Raw genomic sequence first — 26,511 nt, 5'->3', positions numbered from 1 at the left:
GGGGGGGGGGGGAGGGAGAGAGGGGTGTGTGGCCCGGGGGAGGAGAGGAAGGGAGGGGAGTGTGGCCCCGGAGGGGAAGGAAGGAGAGGGGGGAGGGGAGTGTGGCCCAGGGTGGGTGGGGCGGAGAGAGGGGAGTGTGGCCCGGGGTGGGTGGGGCGGAGAGAGGGGTAGTGTGGCCCGGGGTGGGGGGGCGGAGAGAGGGGAGTGTGGCCCGGGTGGGTGGGGCGGAGAGAGGGGGAGTGTGGCCCGGGGTGGGGGGGCGGAGAGAGGGGTGTGTGGCCCGGGGTGGGTGGGGCGGAGAGAGGGGGAGTGTGGCCCGGGGTGGAGAGAGGGGGGGGTGGGGCGGAGAGAGGGGAGTGTGGCCCGGGGTGGGGGAGAGGGAGAGGGGAGTGTGGCCCGGGGTGGGGGGAGAGGGAGAGGGGAGTGTGGCCTGGGGTGGGGGAGTGTGGCCCGGGGTGGGGGAGAGGGGAGTGTGTCCCGGGGGAGTGTTGAGGGGAGTGTGGGAGGGAGAGGGGGGTGTGGCCCTGGGGGGGGGTTGCCCCGGGGGCGGGGGTTGTGGGAGGGAGAGGGGTGTGTGGCCCCGGGGGGGGGGGGGGGGGAGGTGGAGTGTGGCCCCGCGGGAGGGAGTGTGTTGGGGGGGAGGAGCGAGGGGACTGTGTCCCCGGAGGGGGGGAGAAGGGAGAGGGGAATGTGTCCCGGAGAGGGAGAGGGAGAGGGAGAGGGAGAGGGAGAGGGAGAGGGAGAGTAAGAGGGATGTGTGGCTCGGGGGGGGGGGGGGGGGGAGAGGGAGGGAAAGAGAAAGAGGGATGTATGGCCCCGGGGGGGGTGGGGGGGGGAGTGTGGCCTGGGGGCGGGGGGGAGGGAGGCCCGGGGGGGGGAGAGGAGGGGAGGGGAGTGTGGCCCGGCGGGGGGGGGGGGGTGGAGGAGAGGGGGGAGGGGTGTGGCCCCAGGGAGGAGGAGAGGGTGTATGGGTGTGGCCCCAGGGGGGGAGAGGGGAAGAGGGGAGTGTGGCCCGGGGGGGGGGAAGAGGGAAAGGGGAGTGTGTCCCAGAGAGGGAGAGGGCGAGGGAGAGGGGAGTGTGGCTCGGGGGGGAGGGAGGGAAAGAGGGATGTGTGGCCCCGGCCGGGGGGGGGGGGGGGGGAGGGAGAGGTGGGGGGGAGTGGAGTGTGGCCCTGGAGGAGAGGGGGGAAGGGGTGTGGCACCGGGGGGGGGTGGAAGAGAGAGGGGAAGAGGGGAGTGTGGCCCGGGGTGGGGCGGCGGAGAGAGGGGAGTGTGGCCCGGGGGGGGGGTCAGGGAGAGGGGGGGGGGGAGAGAGAGAGAGAGAGAGAGAGGGGGGGTGGAGGGGAGGGTGCCCCGGGGGGGGGGGGGTGGGGAGTGGAGGGTGGCCCCGGGGAGGAGGGGAGTGGAGTGTGGCCCCGGAGGGAGAGAGGAGAGGGAAGTGTGGCCCCGGGGGGTGGGAGAGAGGAGAGGAGAGGAGAGGAGAGGAGAGGAGAGGAGAGGAGAGGGGAGTGTGGCCCGGGGGGTGGGAGGGAGAGAGGAGAGGGGAGTGTGGCCCCGGGGGGTGGGAGGGAGAGAGGAGAGGGGATTGTGGCCCGGGGAGGGAGAGGGAAAGGGGAGCGATTGGAGGGGGAGGGGAGTGTGGCCCCGGGGCATGGAAGAGGGGAGTGTGGCCCCGGGGGAGAGGGGAGTGTGTCGAGGGGGAGGGGGAGGGGGAGAGGGAGAGGGGTGTGTGGCCTCGGGGCGTGGGAGAGGGGAGTGTGGCCCCGGGGGGTGGGGGGGAGAGGGGAGTGTTACGAGGGGTGTGTGGCCTCGGTGGGGGGGGGCGGGGGAAAGGAAGAGAGAGAGAGAGAGAGAGAGAGAGAGTGGGGGGGGGGGGAAAGGAAGAGAGAGAGAGAGAGAGAGAGAGAGAGAGAGAGAGAGAGGAGGGGTGGAGGGGAGGGTGCCCCGGGGGGGGGAGGGGAGTGGAGTCTGGCCCCAGGGGAGGAGGGGAGGGGAGGGGAGGGGAGTGGAGTGTGGCCCGGTGAGGGGTGGAGGAAAGGGGAGGGGGGCCCCGGAGGGAGGGGGGAGGGGAGTGTGGCTCCAGGGAGGGGAGGAGAGCGGGGAGGGGAGTGTGGCCCCGCGGGGTGGGAGGGAGAGGGGAGAGGGGAGAGGGGAGTGTGGCCCCGGGGGGTGGGAGGAGGAGAGGAGAGGAGAGGAGAGGGGAGGGGAGGGGAGTGTGGTCCCGGGGGGTGGGAGGGAGGGGAGGGGAGAGAGGAGGAGGGGAGTGTGGCCCGGGGGGTGGGAGGGAGAGAGGAGAGAGGAGAGGGGAGTGTGGCCCGGGGGGTGGGAGGGAGAGAGGAGAGAGGAGAGAGGAGAGAGGAGAGAGGAGAGAGGAGAGAGGAGAGAGGAGAGAGGAGAGAGGAGAGAGGAGAGAGGAGAGAGGCCCGGGGGGTGGGAGGGAGAGAGGAGAGAGGAGAGAGGAGAGAGGAGAGAGGAGAGGGGAGTGCGGCCCCGGGGGGTGGGAGGGATAGAGGAGAGGGGAGTGTGGCCCGGGGGGTGGGAGGGAGAGGGGATTGTGGCCCGGGGGGGGAGGGGGAAGGGAGAGATTGGAGGGGGAGGGGAGTGTGGCCCGGGGGGGGGGGAGGGGGAGGGGGAGGGGAGTGTGGCCCGGGTGGGGGGGGGAGGGGAGTGTGGCCCGGGGGGAAAGGGGGAGAGGAGTGTGGCCCGGTGGGGGGGGAGAGGGGGAGGGGAGTGTGGCCCCGGGGCATGGGAGGGGGAGAGGAGTGTGGCCCCGGGGCGTGGGAGAGGGAGGGGAGGGAGGGGAGTGTGGCCCCGGGGCGTGGGAGAGGGAGGGGAGTGTGGCCCCGGGGCGTGGGGGGGGGGGGGGGAAGAGAGGGGAGTGTGTCGAGGGGGAGAGGGAGAGGGGTGTGTGGCCTTGGGGTGGGGGGGGAAGGAAGAGAGAGGGGGTGGGGGGGAAGGAAGAGAGAGAGAGAGAGAGAGAGAGGGGGTGGGGGGGAAGGAAGAGAGAGAGAGAGAGAGAGGTGGGGGGGAAGGAAGAGAGAGTGGGGGGTGGGTGGGGAAGAGAGAGAGCGGGGGGGGGGAAGGGGGAGAGATTGGAGGGGGAGGGGAGTGTGGCCCCGGGGCGTGGGGGGGGAGAGGGGAGTGTGACCCCGGGGGGTGGGAGGGAGAGGGGAGTGTGGCCTGGGGGGTGGGAGGGAGAGGGGAGTGTGGCCCGGGGGGGGTGGGGGAGGGGGAAGGGGGAGAGATTGGAGGGGGAGGGGAGTGTGGCCCCGGGGCATGGGGGGGGGGGGAGAGGGGAGTGTGGCCCGGGGGGTGGGAGGGAGAGGGGAGTGTGGCCCGGGGGGGGGGGGGGGGGGGGGAGAGGGGGAGAGGGGAGTGTGGCCCGGGGGGTGGGAGGGAGAGGGGAGTGTGGCCCGGGGGGGGGTGGGGGGAAGAGAGGGAAGGGGAAGGGGGAAGGGGGAGAGATTGGAGGGGGAGGGGAGTGTGGCCCCGGGGCTTGGGGGGGGGGGGGAGAGGGGAGTGTGGCCCCGGGGGGTGGGGGGGGGGAGAGGGGAGTGTGGCCCCGGTGGGTGGGAGGGGGAGGGGAGTGTGGGGCCGGGGGGGGGGGGAGATGGGAGTGTGGCTCCGGGGGGTGGGGGGGGGTAGAGGGGAGTGTGGCCTCGGGGGGTGGGTTGGGGGGGGGGTGGAGAGGGGGGGGGTGGGGAAAGAGAGGGATTGACACAAAGTAACAATTGGGACTGTAACAATGTTGCCAGCAGAGCATGAGGAGCGCTGTCTGCAGGACCCCCTCCAGTGACCAGCCTGTGTATATTTCACTGCCCCCCCCCCCCCCTTTAGCCTTGGGTGCTGAGGCCAATTGTGGTCCATCTTTAACCTTTTCCAGTTCTGACAAAGGGTCACCGACCTGAAACGCTAACTCTGCTTCTCTCTCCACGCTGCCTGGCCCGCTGAGGATTTCCAGCACTTTCTGTTATTATTTCAAATTTCCAGCATCCGCAGTATTTGCTTCTATAGTACAAAGCAGCTAACTTAAGGGCGAAGGGGATAGCAGGATGGGCTATGACAGAGCGAGGTTGGAGGCTTGTGTGTGGCGGGGGAGAGTGTTTCTGTGCTGTATATTCTGGGGACTGACTCTGCATGCTTTCTGATCTGTATGGAAAGGGCACCTTTGTCTAAGAGTATAATTTGACCCCAGTCGTGTACCCCTTCTAAATAACCCACTGCAGATCATACTGAGTGTCTCTTTTTAGAACTTTCCTTTTAGAGAAGGTAAGTTTGTGGTTAGTACTTTCACATTAGTGTCCGCTGTGGCTCAGTTAGTCCCACTCTTGCCTCTGAGTCAGAAGCAAGACGTTAAACATGTCCCACCTGCCCTCTCGGGTGGATGTAAAAGATCCCACGGCACTACTTTTGAAGAGCGGGGAAGTTTTCTCCAGTCTCCTGGCCAATATTTATTCTTCAACCAACACCACGAAAACAGATTATCTGCTTATTATCTCTGACAGTGCAGCAGTCGCTCAGTCATAGCCTGGAATTGTGTGCTCCAGTCCCTGGACTGGGACTTGAACCCACAACTTTCTGACTCCAAGATGAAAGTGCTACCCAATGAGCCATGGCTAATGCGCAAGGTGCAGTCGTGCAGAGGTGCCAGTATTTGAATGCGACGTTAAACCGAGGCCCCGTCTGCCCCCTCAGGTGCAGGCACAAGATCCAATGGCTCGATTGGAAGAAGAGCTGGCGAGTTCTACCGGTGTCCTGGGCAATATTTATCCCAGGATTGACATCACAAAAACAGATAATCTGGACATTTATCACATTGCTGTTTCTGTTTGACCGGGGCCCGGGAGAGACGAGAGTTCGGGGCCCAGAAGAGGCGAGGGCCCAGGGGCAGCATGGGCCAGCCCACACTGCGATATGTGTGCGCACTAGGTCCGTGCAGCAGAGCTGGTCTCCGGTCGTCTTGGTTAATCCTTGCCACTGGACCAAGACCTAGTTCTGTCAAGCCCGTGTGGTGGCTGGTGTGCAACGGTCACCACACGTTAAAAAAATCCATGCACAGGCATCTCCCATCCTTCAGGATGTAGTTCGGGAACCTGGAATATTAGGTCCTTCATTGAAACACCTGTGAACTTTTTGGCATGGAAGCAAGTCATCCTTGACTCGAGGGACTGCCGATGATGTTTGTGGGAGTATGCTGCGTGCCAATTGGCTGCCATGTTTCCCACATTACAACAGTGACTACACGTCAAAAATATTTCATTGGCTGTAAAGCGCTTTGGGATCAGGAACACTGAGACCATGCCGCCACCCCACTAAAGATCAGCTAACTCTGACCAAGAAGCCGACCTGGGAGCCTGGGCTGGTTCACTGGGACTCTGTTCTGTGGTGCTGTGCCATGGCGGGGGGGGGGGGGGGAATGGGGAACAGGTTATGTATTTAGGGGTGTCAGCACCCCACCCCACACCAGTCCATGACCATTCGTGGGTTGTTGAGGCCTGCAGTTTCTTGGGGGCGACCGAGGGGGAAAACTAGAGCGGGTCCTGCCGTCTGTCATGGGGCAGGACGAGCAGAGATTCAACTGACCGTAAGGTGGCAGGGTGTTTCTCAGCTACTTGTGGACCGGACAGGGGGCCCTGCACCTCACATCCTGCGTGGTTTCTGCGATGGCGGAGTGTGTCCGTGCGAACAAACGCAAACCATGCCTGCTAACTAAACTATCGGGCTCTGCGTGTCATTGACGACAAGGCCTCGAAGATGGCTGGAATTGTACACAGAGTCTGCATACGCTGAAATAAATAACTTTCAGAGATCCTGGAGTCAGGCAGCACCATTCGGCCCATCGTGCCTGTGCCCGCTCTTTAAAAGAGCGATCCAATTAGTCCCACTCCCCAGCTCTTTCTCCTCAGCCCTGCAAATTTTTGCTTTTTAAATATATATCCAATTCCCTTTTGAATGTTACCGTTGAATCTGCTCCCACCGCCCTTTCAGGCAGCGTGTTCCCGATCATCATAATTCGCTGTTTTTAAAAAAAAAAATAATAATTCTCATCTCCCTTCTCAACATAAGAACATAAAGAAATAGGAACAGGAGTAGGCCATTTGGCCCCTTGAGCCTGCTCCGCCATTTAATAAGGTCATGGCTGATCTGATCATGGACTCAGCTCCACTTCCCTGCCCGCTCCCCATAACCCATAACTCCCTTATCGCTCAAAAATCCTTCTATCTCCATATTAAATATATTCAATGACCCAACCGCCACAGCTCTTTGGGGGAGCAAATTCCACAGATTCACAACCCTCTGAGAGAAGAAATTCCTCCTCATCTCAGTTTTAAATGGGCGGCCCCTTATTCTGAAACTATGCCCCCTCGTTCTAGATTCCCCCACAAGGGGAAACATCCTCTCTGCATCTACCTTGTCAAGCCCCCTCAATTTTATATATTTCAATAAGATCACCTCTCATTCTTCTAAACTCCAATGAGTATAGGCCCAACCTGCTCAACCTTTCCTCATAAGTCACATGTTTCATTTGTGTCCTCTAGTTCCTCCTGCCATTGCAAACCGTTTCTCCTGATTTACTCTGTCAAAACCCTTTGTAATTTTGAACACCTTCGTTAAATCTCCCCTTAACCTGCGGCGAACAACCCCAGCTTCTTTAGTAACTGCACGTAACTGAAGTAGAGAAGGACAAGCTGTCTGTCGACTGTCTCAGTCGGGGAGTGAGCACAAAGTCGCAAGAGAAAAAGGGACAAAGTTTAAAACGCTTTTTGTTCACTGTCGATGTACATCCAATCCTGCTATTTTACAGACATCTTTTCTAAAACCAAACTCCATCCCATTCCCACAGGTTAGCGGTTCTCATTACTGCGATCGGGATTTCACTTCACGAATGACGTCGATCCAGCAAGTTGTATTAAACTCTCGTCCCGGTGAGTGTCACTTTAGCAACACATTATTCATTTGCTTCCATGATAGCAGTTTGATGTAAGATTTTTTTTTTAACATATTAAATTAACAATGACAGAGACTAGGTTATAACTCCAACAACTTGTATTGTAGCTCTTTTTAAACACCTCGAGGGGCTTCACCGGATCACACTCGCCTCAGAGTCAGAAGGTTGTGGGTTCGAGTCCCACTCCAGGGACTTGAGCACAAAAATCTAGGCTGACACTCCCAGTGCACTGCTGAGGGAGTGCTGCACTGTCGGAGATGCAGTCTTTCAGATGAGACGTTAAACCGAGGCCCCGTTTGCGCACTCAGGTGGGCGTAAAAGATCCCACGGCACTATTTCGAAGACGAGCAGGGGAGTTATCCCCGGTGCCCTGGCCAATATCAATCCATCAACATAATGACCAGATAATCTTTTTTTGTTATCACATTGCTGTTGTGGGAGCTTGCTGTGCTACGATTCCTGAAGTACTTCATTGTAAAGCGCATTGGAGCATCCTGAGGCCACAAAAGGCGCTATAGAAATGCAAGATTTTCTTTCAGTAACGTTATCTAACCTGTATGCTTTAAAGACAATGGATTGTCTGTAACTGGAAGGCTGTTTCCAGTGGAGTGGCGCAGGCACAGTGCTGTGTCCCTTGCTTTTTGTGGTACATATCAATGATCTAGACTTGAATGTAGGGGGTATGATTAAGAAGTTTGCAGATGATACTAAAATTGACTGCGTGGTTGATAATGAAGAAGAAAGCTGTAGACTGCAGGAAGATATCAATGAACTGGTCAGGTGGGCAGAACAGTGGCAAATGGAATTCAATCCAGAGAAGTGTGAGGTAACAAGGCAAGGGAATACACATTAAATGGTAGGACACTGAGAAGTGTAGAGGAACAAAGGGACCTTGGAGTGCAGGTCCACAGATCCCTGAAGGCAGCAGGCCAGGTAGATAAGGTGGTTAAAAAGGCATACAAGATACTTGCCTTTATTAGCCGAGGCATAGAATACAAGAGCAGTATATGCTTGAACTGTATAAAATACTAGTTAGGCCACAGCTGGAGTACTGTGTGCAGTCCTGGTCACCACATTACAGGAAAGATGTGATTGCACTAGAGAGGGTACAGAGGAGAGTTACGAGGATGTTGCCTGGACTGGAGAATTTTAGCTATGAGGAAAGATTGAATAGGCTGGGTTTGTTTTCTTTGGAACAGAGGAGGCTGAGGGGAGACCTTATTGAGGTGTATAAAATTATGAGGGACCCAGATAGAGTGGATACAAAGGACCTATTTCCCTTAGCAGAGGGGTCAATAACCAGGGGGCATAGATTTAAAGTAATTAGTAGAAAGATTTGAGGGGAAATTTCTTCACCCAGAGGGTGTTGGGGGTCTGGAAACTCACTGCCTGAAAGGGTGGTAGAGGCAGAAACCCTCACCACATTTAAAAAGTACTTGGCTGAGCACTTGAAATGCCGTAACCTGCAGGACTACGGACCGAGAGCTGGAACGTGGGATTAGGCTGGGTAGCTCTTGGTCGGCCGGCGGGGACACGATGGGCCAACATGGCCTCCTTCCGTGATGTAAATTTCGCAGAAGAAGCGATATCTGGCAGTGTAGCTAAAGGTCCAAGGGTCATAGTGCACTCATGTAAAGGAGGATCTACATTGAACAGTGAAGTGAGACCAATGTAGGCTTTAGAAGCCAGGGAGAGGAGAATGAGGGAGAGTGGAGCTGGAACAGGTTTGAAGGTCGGGATGTTACAATGAATGTTGAGTTTAGCACAGTGTGATATAGGGAGGGGCAGGGACAGGAAAGCAGCTTGTTTGGAAGTAAAATGGAAAGATCAGAGAAGCAATAACTATAAAGTGGTCGGGATTTCAAATGGAGAAAGATGTTGATGGAGAGAGAGGTGAATTATCCAAGCGATTGCCTGTATTTAATGGATATGGTATTGATGTATGTAGTGGGCAGACCTGATCTACCTGGGGACCGAGCTGCATTCGATCAGTACTGCATCAAGTAATTGTGCAGCAGGTTCTCTGTTTAAACCACGTGGAATCATGCAGCGCAGGAGGACGCCATTCGGCCCATCGTGCCCGTGCCAGCTCTTTGAAAGCTGTCTAATTAGTCCCACTCCCTGTTTTTTCCCCTCAAACTATTTATCTAATTCCCTTTTGAAAGTTACTATTGAATCTGCTTCCACCGCTCTTTCAGGCAGTACGTTCCAGATCACAACTTGCTGCATAAGAAAAAATTCTCCTACTCTCTCTTTTTTGCCAAATTTTAAAAATAGTACAGTGTACACAGTTTAAAAGTCGCCGATTTAAGGATCCATTTAAACAGCAACTTTGGCGTTGCAGTGAAGTGATCTGGAACTGGAGCCACGGTTGCATGTAGATTACACAATTTACAGAAACAGGCCCTTCAGCCCAATGGGTCTGCACCAGCCTCCTCACACCCTTCATCAAATCCTCTCACCATAACCTTCTATCCCTTCTCCCTCGTCTGTTTATCCAGCTTCCCCTTAAATGTATCTACGCTCTTCACCTCAACCACTCCCTGGTAGTGAGTTCCACATTCTCACCACTCTCTGTCCTGAATTCCTTACTGGCTAGTGATGACCTTGTATTTATGGCTGCTACTTTTGAACTGCTCCACAAGTGGAAACATCTCCTCCACATCCACCCATGTGGAATTGCAGAATGGTCATGAAGTGTAGGGGGCTGGAGCTGACAGTCACGCACATTATTGCTGCGACAACAATTCTCTCGAAGGCCAGTGTGCAGCCCCCTCTGGTAGCTTGTCTGGGGGCATTGTTCCTGTGTGAGGGGGCATCACAGACAAGCCCACTCCTGTCTCCAGGCACACAATCCCAGCAGGAGCCATGTAGATTACACAATTTACAGCATGGGATCACGCTCGGGACCAGGAAATGTGCTTCTCCAATCCCATTGTACTCCTCCCATGTACAGTAGATACCTCAAGTCGCTGGAGAAATACCACCAACGATGTCTCCAAGATCCTACCAATCCCCTGGGAGGACAGACGCACCAACATTAGCGTCCTTGACCAGGCCAACATCCCCAGCATTGAAGCACTGACCACACTTGATCAGCTCCGCTGGGCAGGCCACATAGTTCGCATGGCCAACACGAGACTCCCAAAGCAAGCGCTCTACTCGGAACTCATCGAGCCAAAGGTGGGCACAGGAAACGTTACAGGGACACCCTCAAAGCCTCCCTGATAAAGTGCAACATCCCCACCGACACCTGGGAGTCCCTGGCCAAAGACCGCCCTAAGTGGAGGAAGTGCATCCGGGAGGGCGCTGAGCAGCTCGAGTCTCATCGTCAAGAGCATGCAGAAACTAAGCGGAAGGAGCATGCGGCAAACCAGTCCCACCCTCCCCTTCCCTCAACGACTGTCTGTCCCAGCTGTGACAGGGACTGTGGCTCTCGTATTAGACTGTTCAGCCACCTAAGGACTCCTGTTAAGAGTGGAAGCAAGTCTTTCTCGATTCCGAGGAACTGCCTATGATGATGTACCCCTCCCACCACCTGCCAACTGAGCAAGAACTGCACATCGAGCCTGCTCTGTGCTTTTTAAACGTTTATTCTGGGGATGTGGCCGTGACAGGCAAGGCCAGAATTTGTTGCCAACCTTGGTACAACTGACTGACTGATTAGGCCACTTCTGCGGGCAGTTAATTGTCAACCACATTGCTGTAGGTCTGGAGTCACATATAGGCCAGACCGGGTAAGGGCGGCAGATTTCCTTCCTTCAAGGACATTAGTGAACCCGATGAGTTTGTACGACAGTCCAACACCTTCATAGTCACATTTACTGCGACTATTTCCAGATTTTTCTAATAAAACTGTACTCAAATTCTCAATTTGCCGTGGTGGAATTTGAATTTATGTTCCTTGATTTATTAGTCCAATAATATAACCACTACACCACCATACCCTATGACCTGTATCAAGCTGTCAACCCCCCCCGAGATGTCTGCGCTCCTCTAATTCTGCCCTCCTGAGCATCCCTGATTATAATCGCTCAACCGTGCCTTCTGTTGCCTAGGCCCCAAGCTCTGGAACTCCCTGTCTAAACCTCTCTGTCTCTCTACCTCTCTTTCCTCCTTTAAGACGCTCCTTAAAACCTACCTGCCATAATTTCTTCACGTGTGGCTCGGTGTCAAATGTATTTGTTTTGTCTTAAAACACTGCTGTGAAGCACCTTTGGACGTTTCACTACGTTAAAGGTGCTATATAAATAGAGGTGGTTGTTGTTGTTGTTGGATAAACTCACTGAGCTGTCGGGGGAGGGGGCATTGTGTAATCAGTAAAGGGGTAACTCTGCATTCCCTCGCTTCTACTGTCTAGGGAAGAATGGGGAGCCGATGGCGGAGAATTTTCGGATGGAGGAGGGTTGCCTGCCGGAAGCCTTGCAGGAGGGCCAGGTGAAAGTTCGCACCAGGTATCTGTCCGTGGATCCTTACATGGTGAGTAAGTACATGTCCCTTTTGGACTGCTAGCCTCCAAGAGTGCACAAGCAATGTGTACAAGAACATAAGTCATAAAATCTTAGAATGATACTGCACAGGATGACACCATTCAGCCCATCGTGCCTGTGCCGGCTCTGTGAAAGAGCAATCCAGTTAGACCTCCTCCCTGGTCTGCCCCAGAGCCCTGCAGAATGTTTCATTTGCAAGTATTTATCCAATTCCCGGTTTGAAAGTTACTATTGAATCTGCTCCCACCGCCCTTTCAGGCAGTGCGTTCTCACTGCATAAGTGCTCCCCTTGTATTCCAGCTTCCCTGTCGAGCATGCAATTGTGCATTCACCGTTCCTGAAGTCTGCGTCCTCTCTAACCTGGCTGGCAGATAGTGACCAACATTTAACATCCTTTGTGTGAAGGGGTTCCACTGGGTGCCCCACCTAATACCCATTATCCTGTCTGATTCTAAAATACTATATTCAGGGCTTGCCCTGTATAACCACACTTAATGATATATACACATTAATGTTTAATGAGATTCCCATTTAACGTTCTTCTGTCTTATTTTGAGTGTGTGGTTTTTTATTTAAATATTTTCACAAAATGACCACATTGCTGCTTGTGGGAGCTTGCTGTGCACACATTGGCTGCCACATTTCCTACATTACAGCAGAGACTACGCTTCAAAAGTACTTCATTGGCTGTAAAGCGCTTTGCGGTGCCCTGAGATCATGAACGGATAATCTGTTTTAGGTGTTGAATGATCTCCCCTTCACCAGCAGCGGACGTCCCAAAGCGCTTTACAGCCAATGAAATACTTTTGGAATGTAGCCACTGTTGTAATGTGGGAAACATGGCAGCCATGGTGCGCACAGCAAGCTCCCACAAACAGCAATGTGATAATGACCAGATAATCTGTTTCAGTTATGTTGATTGAGGGATAAATATTGGCCCCAGGACACCGGGGATAACTCCCCTGCTCTTCTTCGAAATAGTGCCATGGGATCTTTTACGCCCACCTGAGAGAGCAGACGGGGCCTCGGTTTAACCTCTCCTCCGAAAGACGGCACCTCCGACAGTGCAGCACTCCCTCAGCACTGCACTGGAGTGTCAGCCTGGATTATGTGCTCAAGCACCTAGAGTAGGGCTTGAACCCACGACCTCCTGACTCCGAGGAGAGGGTGCAAATTGCTTCGGGTCATCCTGAGGCCGTGCAAGGCACGACACACAAACGCAAGTTAGGGTAGACCGAGAGAAACTATATTTCCTCTGTAGGGAGAGTCCAGAACAAAGGGGATTCCTTTAAAACCAGAGCCAGGCCGTTCAGTGGTGATGTGAGGAACACTTCTTCACGCGAAGGATAGTGGAGATCTGGAACTCTCTTCCCCTCAAAATGCTGTTGCGTCTGGAGAGCAGTTGAAAATGTCAAAACTGCGATTGCTAGATTTTTGTTAGGCGAGCGTATTAAGACTTGCGGAACCAGGGCGGGTAGATGGAGTTAAGACACAGGTGAGCCATGATCTAATTAAATGGTGAAACAGGCTCGAGGGGCCGAATGGCCTCCACCAGCATTCATAAGTCCGTCCTTTCTTGATTCCAATCTGTATAGATGATCGGGTAGAAAGCCCCGTGACCAAGTTTGGCGATGACACAAAGATGGGCGGCACTGTAAGCAGTGTAGATGGGCGGCACTGTAAGCAGTGTAGATGGGCGGCACTGTAAGCAGTGTAGATGGGCGGCACTGTAAGCAGTGTAGATGGAAGCGTTACATCACAGAGATATTAGATTAAACAAATGGGCAAAACTGCAGCTAATGGATTTCAATGTGGGCAAATGTGAGGTCATCCACTTTGGGCCTAAAAAGGATAGATCAGGGTACTTTCTAAATAATGAAAAGCTAAAAACAGTGCATGTCCAAAGAGACTTGCGGGGGGGGGGGGGGGGGGTCCATGAACATGTTCTGGGCAGATGCAAAAAATAGTCACAAAGGCTAATGGAATGCTGGCCTTTATCTCCAGGACTAGAATACCAGGGGGTAGAAGTTTTGCTGCAGCTGTACAAAGCCCTGGTTAGACCACACCTGGAGCACTGTGAGCAGTTCTGGGTACCACACCTTAGGGACGGAGTGCAGCGTAGGTTTACAGAATGATAGATACCTGGACTCAAAGTGTTAAATTATGAGGAGAGATGTCCTGGAATTTAGAAGGCTAAGGGGTGATCTGATCGAAGTTTTCAGGATATTAAGGGGAACAGATAGGGTGGATAGAGAGACACTATTTCTGCTGGTTGGGGAGTCTAGGACTGGCGGCATAGTCTTAACATTAGAGCCAGACCTCTCAGGAGTAAAATTAGGAAACACTTCTACACACAAAGGGTGGGAGAAGTTTGGAACTCTCTTCCACAAATGGCAATTGATGCCGGGTCATTGTTAATTTTAAATCTGAGATTGGTAGCTTTCTGTTAACTAAAGGTATTGAGGGATATGGGGTATGAGGGATATGTAGTGTCTGCTGTGGCTCAGTGGGTAGCACACTCGCCTCTGAGTCAGAAGGTTGTGCGTTCAAGTCCCACACCAGGGACTCGAGCACATAAAATCCAGACTGACACTCCCAGTGCAGTGTTGAGGGAGCGCCGCACTGTCGGAGATGCGATGTTCAACTGAGGCCCTGTCTGCTCTCTCAGGTGGACGCAAAAGTTCCAATGGCAATATTTCGAAGAAGCGCAGGGGAGTTATCCCCAGTGTCCTGGGGCCAATATTTATCCCTCAATCAACATAACAAAACCAGATTATCATTGTCACATTGCCGTTGTGGGAGCTTGCTGTGCGCAAATTGGCTGCTGCGTTTCCCACATTACAACAGTGACTATACTCCAAAAGTACTTCATTGGCTGTAAAGTGCTTTGAGACGTCCGGTGCTATATAAATGCAAGTCTTTTCTTAAAGGCGGATATGTGGAGTTAGTTCACAGATCAGCCATGATCCATTGAATTGCAGGCGGCCTCCTGCTCCTATGACCCTGTGCATTGAGCTGATTAACGGTTAGCGTCCCAGGTTTAACCGCGGTCTTTGATTTGATCACCGCAGCGATGCAGGATGAATGAAGACACCGGCGTGCAGTACCTGCTTCCCTGGCAAGTGTCCGGTGTTGTTGACGGTGGAGGAGTGGGAGTGGTTGAAGAAAGTAAACACCAGCAGTTTCAGCCTTGTGATGTTGTGACTTCATTCAGCTGGCCTTGGCAGTCACAGGCCATTGTGGACGGGAAAGTCCTCACCAAGGTAGTCTGTCACTCTGTTACCTCCGGATATACTTTGCCAAAGTTTAAGAGCATTGTGCTAACTTATTACCGCCCTCAATCTCTTTGCTCATCCCTCATTTTAAAATGTTATGACATTTTAAATACGCTAATCTTATTTATATTGCCGATTTTGAACTTCGAAAAAGTAGCTAATTTTTAGCGTATAACCTGGGCTGGTACCAATTCCAAGTGTTAGCTGTGGCTCAGTGGGCAGCACACTTGCCTCTGAGTCAGAAGGTTGTGGGTTCAAGTCCCACTCCAGAGACTTGAGCACAAATCTAGGCTGACACTCCAGTGCAGTGCTGAGGGAGTGCTGCACTGTCGGAGGGGCCGTCTTTTGGATGAGACATTAAACCGAGGCCCTGTCTGCTCACTCAGCTGGGCGTAAAAGATCCCATGGCACTATTTTGAAGAGGAGCAGGGGAGTTATCCCCAGTATCCTGTCCAATATTTATCCCTCAATCAACTTAACAAAAACAAGGTAATTATCTGGTCATTATCACATTGCTGTTTGTGGGAGCTTGCTGTGCGCAAATTGGCTGCCGCGTTTCCTACATTACAACAGTGACCACACTCCAAAAGTACTTCATTGGCTATAAAGCGTTTTGAGACATCCGGTGGTTGTGAAAGGCGCTATATAAATGCAAGCCTTTATCTATTTAAAAAGTCTGTTGCGGTGACAGCTCATCACATACTGAGGCATGTTTATTGGAGTAAATTTGCTCACTGTTGCTGCTGCGGGAGAGGGGGTGGGGTTGGAGAGGGAGGCTGTAAGTTCTTGTGTTGGATCCAAGCTAGACAAATTGTTGGAATTCCTAAATGGTGAGAAACTATATATGGCGAGTGCTGCTGAGGAGCAAAGCCAGTGGTCAGGTTCAAAGAACAATCCCATAGGCTAATGGACTGTTGGCCTTTGTCTCCCAGGGGGGCTGCAATACAAAGGGGAGGAAGCGATGCTTCAGGTGTACAGAGCCTCAGTCAGACCCTGTCTGGGCAGCACACCTTAGGCAGGATGTACCGGCCTTGGCGGGGTGCAGCGCAGGTTCACCAGAATGATACTGGGGCTCCGTCCGATACCTCCCCACCTCTCCACCTCTCTCTCCTCCTTTTACCACGCACCTTAAAACCCACCTCTTTGACCAAGCTTTTGGTCATCTGCCGCAATTTCTTCTTGTGACTCAGTGTCCAATTTATTTGCTTTGTCTTCTAACACTGCTGGGATGTTAAAGGCGCTATATAAATACACGTCGTTGTTTAGAGGGTTACATTATAAAGACTGCTTGCATAGACTAGACTTGTATTCCTTGAATATAGAAGATTAAAGGGTGATCTAATCAAAATGTTGAAGATTATTAAATGATTTGATTGGGTAGATTGAGAGAGACTATTTCCTCTGGTGGGGAAGTCCAGAACAAGGGGCACAATCTTAAAATTAGAGCCAGGCCGTTCAGGGTTGATGTCAGGAAGCACTTCTTCACACGAAGGGGAGCGGGAATCTGGAAATCTCCCCAAAATGTTGTGGATGGTGGGACAATTTAACATTTTCAGGAGCGAGTTAGATGGAGCCAGTTTCTTTTTTTCTCCGTGTCTCTAATGGACTGTTGGCCTTTGTCTCCCAGGGGGGCTGCAATACAAAGGGGAGGAAGCGATGCTTCAGGTGTACAGACCCTGTCTGGCCAGCATTCACACCCTCTCTTGACTAATGCTTTTCTAACTCCTGTCATTACCATTTGAATTTGGCCCATCATCCCTTTTGTCTCTCTAACCTCCTGTCTTCCACCCTATCACAGACCCTCCTTTCTTCCCCTCCCCCTTTGTACTCGTTAAGAATCTGTTCTTTTCAAACACTCTCCAGTTCTGACAAAGGGTCACCAACTCGAAACATTAACTCTGTTTCTCTCTCCACAGATGCTGCCTGACCCGCTGAGATTCCCAGCATTCTCTGTTTTTATTCCGGATTCCAGCATCCGCGGTATTTTGCTGTTGTATTAGATGGATCTTTGTTGGTTAAGAATATCGAGATATGGATCAACTGTGATCTTATTGAATGGCCGAATGGGTTCGAGGGGCCGAATGGCCTCCTCCTGTTCCTATGTTCCATTTTTCTAAAAAATGGGCTTTTATCATTTGGAGCTAAGAATGTTACGAGTAATCTGATAAAGGCCTTCAGGTTCTGAATGTTACGATGTAAGTTGACAATAGATTTATTTTTCAATAGCCAGGGAGACTATAACTAGAGGGCACCAAGCTGTGATATCATCACAGAAAAGATGAAACAAGAATGTCTAGGGGGGTGGGGGGGGCCCATGATTTTCTCTTTGTCCGTGCAATGGTGATTTCCATAGAGGGAGAGCACCTTGACCTTTTTACAGTGGATGGTTTGATGTGGAATCATGTCCCACAGGTTGGGAACCAGAGGACACTGATTTAAAATCATTGACCCAGGGAGATGAGAAGTCTATTTTTTGCCCAGTGAGTTGATAGGGTCTAGAATGTTCTGCCTGCAAGTGTGGTAGAGGCAGATTCAGTAGTAACTTTTAAAAGGGAATTGGAGAACTAAAAGGAAAACCTTGCAGGGCTGTGGGGAAAGAGCGGGGGAGTGAGACACGTTGGATAGCTCGACCAAAGAGCCGACACAACCACGGTGGGCTGAATGGCCTCCTTTGTCCAATCAATATCAAGGTTAAAATCGGCCATGATTATTGCCGTTCCTTTATTACAAGCCTCCATTATTTCTTGATTTATACTCCGTCCAACAGTGTAGCTACTGTTGGGGGGCCTATAGACTATGCCCACCAGCGACTTTTTCCCCTTATTATTTCTTATCTCCACCCATCTATATGCCCCTCATAATTTTATACACCTCAATAAGGTCTCCCCTCCGCCTCCTCTGTTCCAAAGAAAACAACCCCAGCCTATCCAATCTTTCCTCATAGCTAAAATTCTCCAGTCCAGGCATCATTCTCGTAAATCTCCTCTGTACCCTCTCCAGTGCAATCACATCTTTCCTGTAATGTGACCAGAACTGCACGCAGTACTCTAGCTGTGGCCTAACCAGTGTTTTGTACAGTTCTAATTCATGGACCTGCACTTCAAGGTCCCTCTGTTCCTCTACACTTCTCTGTGTCCTACCATTTAATGTCTATTCCCTTGCCTTGTTAGACCTCCCCAAATGCATTACCTCACACTTCTCCGGATTGAATTCCATTTGTCACTGTTCTGCCCATCGGACCAGTTCATTGACTGCAGTCTTCAACTTTCTTCCTCACTATCAACCTCACAGCCCATTCTTGTATCATCTGTGAACTTCTTAATCATGCCCCCTACATTGAAGTCTAAATCATTGATGTATACAGGTTGGACCGCCTTTATCCAGTACCATCCCTTGTCCGGCATGATTCTGGCGGTCGGGGGCGCATGCGCAGAACGCGGCCAACCTCCACCCCGACTTTTGGGCCCGCTCCGACACTCGGCCCGCTGGGGCGCTGACCTCCTCCCCCTTACCCCCCCCCCCCCAAGGTTGACTTCACTTCATCCGGCAAAATCTCTTATTCGGCACAGGCCAGGTCCCGAGGGTGCTGGATAAGGGAGGTTCAATCTGTACCACAAGAAGCAAGGGACCCAGCACTGGGATCTCTGTCTGGATTGTGGGGTCCAATATCTGGGTAATCTGAGACATGATGTGTGGGGAGTGTAGAGCTCGGGAGGAACAGGGGACTGTGGGCCTGTGGATACCAAAGCTCTCCCCCACTGGGGGCTTTCCTCACCTCATGTCTGGGTCTGTTGTAGACCCATGGATAGAGACCGATTGCTGTGATTGGTCAACAACCCTGGTTTCCAGGCAAGTATTGGCAACAAGATGCTGTCTTCAATTTTGAAACCACAGTGTGCCAATTGCATAACTGTATAATGACGATGAACTTCAAATGAAGTGTTGATTATATATGATGTGACCAATTTCTTCCTAATTATATATGACTGCTGCTTCCTCTTCCTCAGTAGTGTTGGGGGGGTTTGCAGATGCTTTGGTGGTAATTGTAACCCAAGTCATTGTGCTGAATCCCACGGGATCGTGGGGAACGCCTGATTTGCATTCCACTCCACTGGCTTCAATAAAAAGAGAGAGAGAACTTGCATTTATATAGCTTCAGGACGTTACAAAGCGCTTTACCGGCAGTAAAGTACTTTTTAAAGTGTAGTCACTGTTGCAGAAAACACGGCAGCTGCTTTGCGTACAGCACGATCCCACGAACGGCGAAGTGAAAATGACCAATGGATAACGAGATAGGGCGGAGTGTTGATCCAGCATGGCCCCCGATCCGCTCAGTCTCACAATTACCCTCCCCCCCCCCCCCCCACTCACTGTTTTCTTCTTGCCCTGCAGCTTGACCCTCAGCTCGTCGATGGGCACCTCTCCCATTTCCTAGGGCTCGTGGGAATGCCTGGCCTCACCTCCTTGCTGGGCGTGAGGTTGAAGGGTCACGTGAAGCCTGGAGCCAATCAGACGATGGTGGTCAGCGGCGCGGCGGGAGCCTGTGGGATGTTGGCTGGCCAGGTACGTGAGAGGGTTCATCGCAAGCGACAGAAAGGACCGCAGTACTGGTTCCTTCAACTGCTGTTAGTGTCTGGGCTCACTGGGACCTCCTGCAGCGACCTTCAACTCTGAGAGTAGACCCCCCCCGGGGGTGAAATTGCCCCGATTGGGGGCAGTAACCGTGACATTCTGCATCCACGCACAAGTCCTGTCCCTGACGCAGAATTGTCCTTTCCCCTTCCCCCTCAACAGGAGCCAAGTGCATTCTTCAATGTGCCACCTCCTTTGGGGGTGCTAACTGGGGGGCGGGGTAGGGGAGGGGTCGGGTCGGCGAGGGGAGGGGTCAGCAAGGCGAGGGGTCGTGGGCGTCGAGGCAAGGGGTCGGGCGGTGACGCAGTCAGCAGTTTGCGGTATCTCCGCAGTGTCCAGGCAATTACCCGGAGGCACTCGACTGCCCCCTCTCTTCCCTGGCAAAGAGTCTCTTTCCCCCCCGCCCCCACAGAGGTGCTAACTGGGCTATAAAAAGGGGCAATTTCACCCCCCCTCCCTCTCCCCATTACCGCAGTCACAAGTAGGAGCAGGAGTCGGCCATACGGCCCCTCGAGCCTGCTCCACCATTCAATAAGATCATGGCTGATCCGATCATGGACTTGGCTCCACTTCCCTGCCCGCTCCCCATAACCCTTTATCCCCTTATCGTTTAAGAAACTGTCTATTTCTGTCTTAAATTTATTCAATGTCCCAGCTTCCACAGCTCTCCGAGGCAGCAAATTCCACAGATTTACAACCCTCTGAGAAGAAATTCCTCCTCATCTCAGTTTTAAATGGGCAGCCCCGTATTTTAAGATTGTGCCCGTTCTCGTCTCTCTATCGAACCCATCAACTCCTTCAATCATCTTAAACACCTCGATCAGATCATCCCTCTGCTATATTCAAGGGAATTCAAGCCTTGTCCATGCAACCTGTCCTTGTAATTTAACCCTTTCAGCCCAGTATCATTCACCCTCTCTCTCTGTCCCTCTCTCCCTCTCTCTCTCTCTCTCTCTCTCTCTCTCTCTCACTCTGTCTCTCTCTCTCTCTCACTCTGTCTCTCTCTCTCTCTCTCACTCTGTCTCTCTCTCTCTCTCTCTCACTCTGTCTCTCCCTCTCTCTCTCTCTCTCTCTGTCCCTCTCTCTCTCTCTCTCTCTCTCTCTCTGTCCCTCTCTGTCCCTCTCTCTCTCTCTGTCCCACTCTCTCTCTGTCCCTCTCTCTCACTCTCTGTCCCTCTCTCTGTCCCTCTCTCTCACTCTCTGTCCCTCTCTCTCACTCTCTGTCCCTCTCTCTCACTCTCTGTCCCTCTCTCTCACTCTCTGTCCCTCTCTCTCACTCTCTGTCCCTCTCTCTCACTCTCTGTCCCTCTCTCTCACTCTCTGTCCCTCTCTCTCACTCTCTGTCCCTCTCTCTCACTCTCTGTCCCTCTCTCTCACTCTCTGTCCCTCTCTCTCACTCTCTGTCCCTCTCTCTCACTCTCTGTCCCTCTCTCTCCCTGTCCGTCCCTCTCTCTCCCTGTCCGTCCCTCTCTCTCACTCTCCCTGTCCCCCCCTCTCTCTCTCTCGCCCTGTCCCCCCCTCTCTCTCTCTCGCCCTGTCCCCCCCTCTCTCTCTCTCGCCCTGTCCCCCCCTCTCTCTCTCTCGCCCTGTCCCCCCCTCTCTCTCTCTCGCCCTGTCCCCCCCTCTCTCTCTCTCGCCCTGTCCCCCCCCCTCTCTCTCTCTCGCCCTGTCCCCCCCTCTCTCTCTCTCGCCCTGTCCCCCCCTCTCTCTCTCTCGCCCTGTCCCCCCCTCTCTCTCTCTCGCCCTGTCTCTTCAGGCACTCCCAGTGCTGAGGGAGCGTCGCACTGTCGGTGGTGACGACTTTCCGATGAGATGTTAAAGCGAGGTCCTGTCTGCCCCCTCGGGTGGATGTAAAAGATCCTACTGCACCGTTTTGAAGATGAGCTGGCGAGTTCTCCGTGGTCTCCTGGCCAAAATTTTGCGCTCCACACAAATTGGCTGTTGCGTTTCACTACATTAAAAAGATCAGCATTTATATATGGTGCCTTTCATATCCTCCGGATGTCCTTTACAGCCAATTCAATACTTTTTGAAGTGTCGTTACTGTGGTAATCAATTTGCACACAGCAAGTTCCCATAAACAGCTATGAAATAAAGGACCAGATAATCTGTGTTTTTTAGGTGTTTGAGGGATAAATGTGGGCCGGGACACTGGGAGAATTCTCCTGCGCGCAACAGTGACTGCACTTCAAAAGTGCTGAATTGGCTGTAAAGCCCTTTGGGAGGGTGTGAAAGGAGCTATATAAATGCACGTCCTTCAAGTTCCTCTGTAATCTCTTGCTTAGTAAGAGTGCACGTGGGAATATCACCGTATTCTTCGCGTCAAGTGCCATGGGACTGCCCACTGTTACAGGCTCTTCCCAATTGGAGCCTGGCACTTTCTTCCAGTTAGAACACCGGAAATCTCTCGTGTCACCCTCAGGGTGTCCTGTTGTATGGCAGCACCTGGCTACCAGCGGAGGTGGGGGAACGATGTATACAGCGCCTGATAATTCATTCAATTGAAAGAAAGAAAGACTTGCATTTATATAGTGCCTTTCACGATACTGGACGTCTCAAAGTGCTTTACAATGAAGTACTTTTGGAGTGTAGTCACTGTTGTAATGTGGGAAACGTGGCAGCCAATTTGCACACAGCAAGCTCCCACAAACAGCAATGTGATAATGACCAGATAATCTGTTTTTTGTTATGTTGATTGAGAGATAAATATTGGCCAGGACACTGGGGATAACTCCCCTGCTCTTCTTCAAAATAGTGTCATGAGATCTTTTATGTCCACTAGAGAGGGCAAACGGGGCCTCAGTTTAATGTCTCATCCGAAAGACGGCACTTCCGACAGTGCAGCACTCCCTCAGCACTGCACTGTAGTGTCAGCCTAGATTTATGTGCTCAGGTCCCTGGAGTGGGACTTGAACCTACAACCTGCTGACTCAGAGGCGACAGTGCTACCCACTGAGCCACAACTGACTGCAATGGAACTGATTATCCGGAGCTGTGTATAACGGGTGGCCAGTCCGATACTGCCTGTCTTGGGCCCCCGCCCGCCTCCCCCCCCCCCCCCCCCTCCCCGAGATGAATTTCCAGGCCACTCTCTCGGGTCGAGGAATCAGAGCAGTCGTTCAATTGCCAGGATTCTGGTTACCTTGGGGACCAGTACTCCTTAAACCATCTGGATGTAGAATCATCGACGGATGCAGCATAGGAGGCCGCCATTCGGCCCATTGTGACTTTTGAATTGGTCCTACCCACTCCCCCAGTATCACCTTTAAAATCCTACCCTTTCGTTCATATTGTCTCTGCTCATTCCACCAAAATAAATCACCTCACACTTCTCTCTGTTAAATTACATCTGTCACGTGCCTGCACATTTCACCAGTCAGTCTGTGTCCTCAAGCTCGTTACTGTACTCTCTCTTCACTACATTTCTCAGTTTCGTGTCGTATGGAAATGTTGAAATTATCCCCTGCAGGTCATTAATGTAAATCAAAAAAAAAGTGTTCCCAACACCAGCCCCTAGGGAACATCACTACATACTGCCCCCAGTCTGATAAACAATTGGTCACCACCACTCTCTACCGTTTAACAGATTCACCCAACTCTGCTCACAGGTACAGAAGTCATATAAAATCTCAGCACCGAGCGAGGCCATTCGGCCCGTCATGCCTGTGTCGGCTCTTTGAAAGAGTTGTCCAATCAGTTCCACTCCCCTACTCTTTTCCCGCAAACGTTTCCTCTTTAAGTATTTATCCAGTTCCTCTTTGAAAGTTATTATTGAATCTGCTTCCACCGCCCTTTCAGCACAGCATTCCAGATCATAAAACTCGCTGCGTAAAAAATAAAAACATCTCTCTTTCCCTACCCGCCCCCCCGGTTCTTTTACCGATTATCGTCAATCTGTGTCCTATGTTACCGACCCTATCTTCAATCTGTGTCATGGAATCATAGACATTTATAGCACAGGAGGAGGCCATTTTGACCCATCGTGTCCACGCTGACAAGAGGCTATCCAGCCTAATCCCACATTCCACGCTCCCTCAGCACTGCACTGGGGTGTTGGCCTAGATTTTTATTTTTTATACAAATTCCTGGCGTGCGATTTGAACCCACGACCTTCTGACTGGGAGACGGGTGTACTACCCACGTGCCTAACACTGTAACTGTCACCAGATCGGTTGTCTCGAAGGCTGTTCCCGAATAGTGGGGATCTGCGGCACGGACGAGAAGTGTCAGGTTTTGGTCAGCGAGATGGGCTTCGATGCGGCCATCAACTACAAGAAGGATAACATCGCAGAGAAGCTGCAGGGATACTGCCCGGGCGGAGTGGACATCTATTTCGACAATGTCGGAGGGGATATCAGCAACATCATCATAAGTCAGGTATGGATTTGAAGAATTGAATAATTGTGGGGAGGGGTACTCGAAATGTCTGCAATAGCTGAAGCCTTTCCAGCAGCTACAGCTTTCCAATTGGGTGAAGCCACCTCTATCGCTACTTGCTGTCACTATCTCCCGGGACAAGAGCAAGTGAGGGTTCGGGACACAGAAGAGCCGAGGGCCCAGGGGCAGCATGGGCTAGCCCACACTGCGATATGTGTGTGCACTCGGTCCGTGCAGCAGAGCAGGTCTCCAGCCGTCTTGGTTAACCCTTGCCACTGGATAAAGGCCTAGCTCTGTCAAGCCCATGTGGTGTCTGGTGTGCAATGGTCACCACACGTTAAAAAAATCCACACACAGGCATCTTCCACCCCCTCAATTGGAGTTCAGGACTGGAACATCAGGTCCTTCATTGAAACATCTGTGAACCCGTGGAAGCAAGTCATCCTCGTTCAAGGGACCACCTATGACGATGATGATGGACAAGAGCAGTCATAGGTGAGGTATATTCTTACCTTCCTCTCCCCTACCCACAGCTAAATCATTCAAAACCTCTGCCCATGGCAAGCCAGGGGGCATTGACTGGCCGTTGAGGTTGAGGCTACCCCAGTGGGTGCCTGTTCCACGGAAAAACTGCCCACGTCTCACCAACCGATGATGGTTAAACCGTAAACACGCAGCCCAGAAACACCATTGAACCCTCTGAACTCTTCCCTCACCTCCCTTCTTTGTCCCCACTCCCATGTGAGCCGGTGCATGAGATCCTCGTTGTAACAGCATCTGGGGACTGCCTTTATAGGGCAGCAGGTGATGGGGCTTGGAACTAGCACTGGCCTGTAAATGATCACAGGTAGGCGGAGCTCATTGGAGGCAACATCAAGCCTGCGGCTCCACCGACACTAAACAGAGGCCCCTCTCCCAGCCGGCCTCTGGCTGCTCCGTCATTCAATGAAATCATGGAGTGGCTGTACCTTAACTCCATCTACAGTTTGTGTGTGATCCTCCTCGCCCCTTCCCCTTCCCCTTCCTCCCCCTCCTTCCCTCCCCTATCCCCTCCTCCCCTCTTTCCCCCCCCCCCTACCCCCTCCTTCCTTCTCTTCCCCCCCTACCCCCTCCTTCCTTCTCTCCCCCCCCTACCCCCTCCTTCCCTCTCCCCCCCCCTACCCCCTCCTTCCCTCTCCCCCCCCCTACCCCCTCCTTCCCTCTCTCCCCCCCCCTACCCCCTCCTTCCCTCTCCCCCCCCCTACCCCCTCCTTCCCTCTCCCCCCCCCTACCCCCGCCTTCCCTCTCCCCCCCCGACCCCCTCCTTCCCTCTCCCCCCCTACCCCCACCTTCCCTCTCCCCCCCCCTACCCCCACCTTCCCTCTCCCCCCCCTACCCCCTCCTTCCCTCTCCCCCCCCCTACCCCCTCCTTCCCTCTCCCCCCTACCCCCTCCTTCCCTCTCCCCCCCCTACCCCCTCCTTCCCTCTCCCCCCTACCCCCTCCTTCCCTCTCCCCCCCTACCCCCTCCTTCCCTCTCCCCCCCCCCCTACCCCCTCCTTCCCTCTCCCCCCCCCCTACCCCCTCCTTCCCTCTCCCCCCCCCTACCCCCGCCTTCCCTCTCCCCCCCCGACCCCCTCCTTCCCTCTCCCCCCCTACCCCCACCTTCCCTCTCCCCCCCCCTACCCCCACCTTCCCTCTCCCCCCCCTACCCCCTCCTTCCCTCTCCCCCCCTACCCCCTCCTTCCCTCCCCCCCTACCCCTCTTCCCCCCTACCCCCTCCTTCCCTCTCCCCCCCTACCCCCTCCTTCCCTCTCCCCCCTACCCCCTCCTTCCCTCTCCCCCCCTACCCCCTCCTTCCCTCTCCCCCCCTACCCCCTCCTTCCCTCTCCCCCCCTACCCCCTCCTTCCCTCTCCCCCCCTACCCCCTCCTTCCCTCTCCCCCCTACCCCCTCCTTCCCTCTCCCCCCCTACCCCCTCCTTCCTCTCCCCCTACCCCCTCCTTCCCTCTCCCCCCTACCCCCTCCTTCCCTCTCCCCCCTACCCCCTCCTTCCCTCTCCCCCCTACCCCCTCCTTCCCTCTCCCCCCTACCCCCTCCTTCCCTCTCCCCCCTACCCCCTCCTTCCCTCTCCCCCCTACCCCCTCCTTCCCTCTCCCCCCTACCCCTCCTTCCTCTCCCCCCTACCCCCTCCTTGCCCTCTCCCCCCTACCCCCTCCTTGCCTCTCCCCCCTACCCCCTCCTTGCCTCTCCCCCCTACCCCCTCCTTGCCTCTCCCCCCTACCCCCTCCTTGCCTCTCCCCCCTACCCCCTCCTTGCCTCTCCCCCCTACCCCCTCCTTGCCTCTCCCCCCTACCCCCTCCTTGCCTCTCCCCCCTACCCCCTCCTTGCCTCTCCCCCCTACCCCCTCCTTGCCTCTCCCCCCTACCCCCTCCTTGCCTCTCCCCCCTACCCCCTCCTTGCCTCTCCCCCCTACCCCCTCCTTCCCTCTCCCCCCTACCCCCTCCTTCCCTCTCCCCCCTACCCCCTCCTTCCCTCTCCCCCCTACCCCCTCCTTCCCTCTCCCCCCTACCCCCTCCTTCCCTCTCCCCCCTACCCCCTCCTTCCCTCTCCCCCCTACCACCTCCTTCCCTCTCCCCCCTACCCCCTCCTTCCCTCTCCCCCCTACCCCCTCCTTCCCTCTCCCCCCTACCCCCTCCTTCCCTCTCCCCCCTACCCCCTCCTTCCCTCTCCCCCCTACCCCCTCCTTCCCTCTCCCCCCTACCCCCTCCTTCCCTCTCCCCCCTACCCCTCCTTCCCTCTCCCCCCTACC

The 26,511-nt window shown here is 54.0% G+C and overlaps 1 protein-coding gene across 2 annotated transcripts in view; it reads left to right on the top strand.

Annotated features, from left to right (window-relative positions):
* Positions 1 to 26,511, top strand: part of ptgr2 (prostaglandin reductase 2) — a 45,927-nt gene that overhangs the window by 1,954 nt on the left and 17,462 nt on the right. The window contains exons 2-6 of one of the 2 annotated variants that reach the window (XM_070878661.1): positions 6,845 to 6,926; positions 11,310 to 11,428; positions 14,511 to 14,702; positions 19,107 to 19,277; positions 23,514 to 23,723. In XM_070878661.1, the coding sequence (XP_070734762.1) occupies positions 6,887 to 6,926; positions 11,310 to 11,428; positions 14,511 to 14,702; positions 19,107 to 19,277; positions 23,514 to 23,723 (732 nt within the window). In that variant the 5' untranslated portion in view covers positions 6,845 to 6,886. The remainder of the gene's footprint in view (positions 1 to 6,844; positions 6,927 to 11,309; positions 11,429 to 14,510; positions 14,703 to 19,106; positions 19,278 to 23,513; positions 23,724 to 26,511) is intronic. The other variant, XM_070878662.1, reaches the window with a different exon arrangement.

This window comes from Pristiophorus japonicus, chromosome 4, assembly GCF_044704955.1.
Source record: "Pristiophorus japonicus isolate sPriJap1 chromosome 4, sPriJap1.hap1, whole genome shotgun sequence".
Taxonomy (NCBI): Eukaryota; Metazoa; Chordata; class Chondrichthyes; family Pristiophoridae; genus Pristiophorus; species Pristiophorus japonicus.
This window is presented reverse-complemented; position numbering and strand designations above follow the sequence as displayed.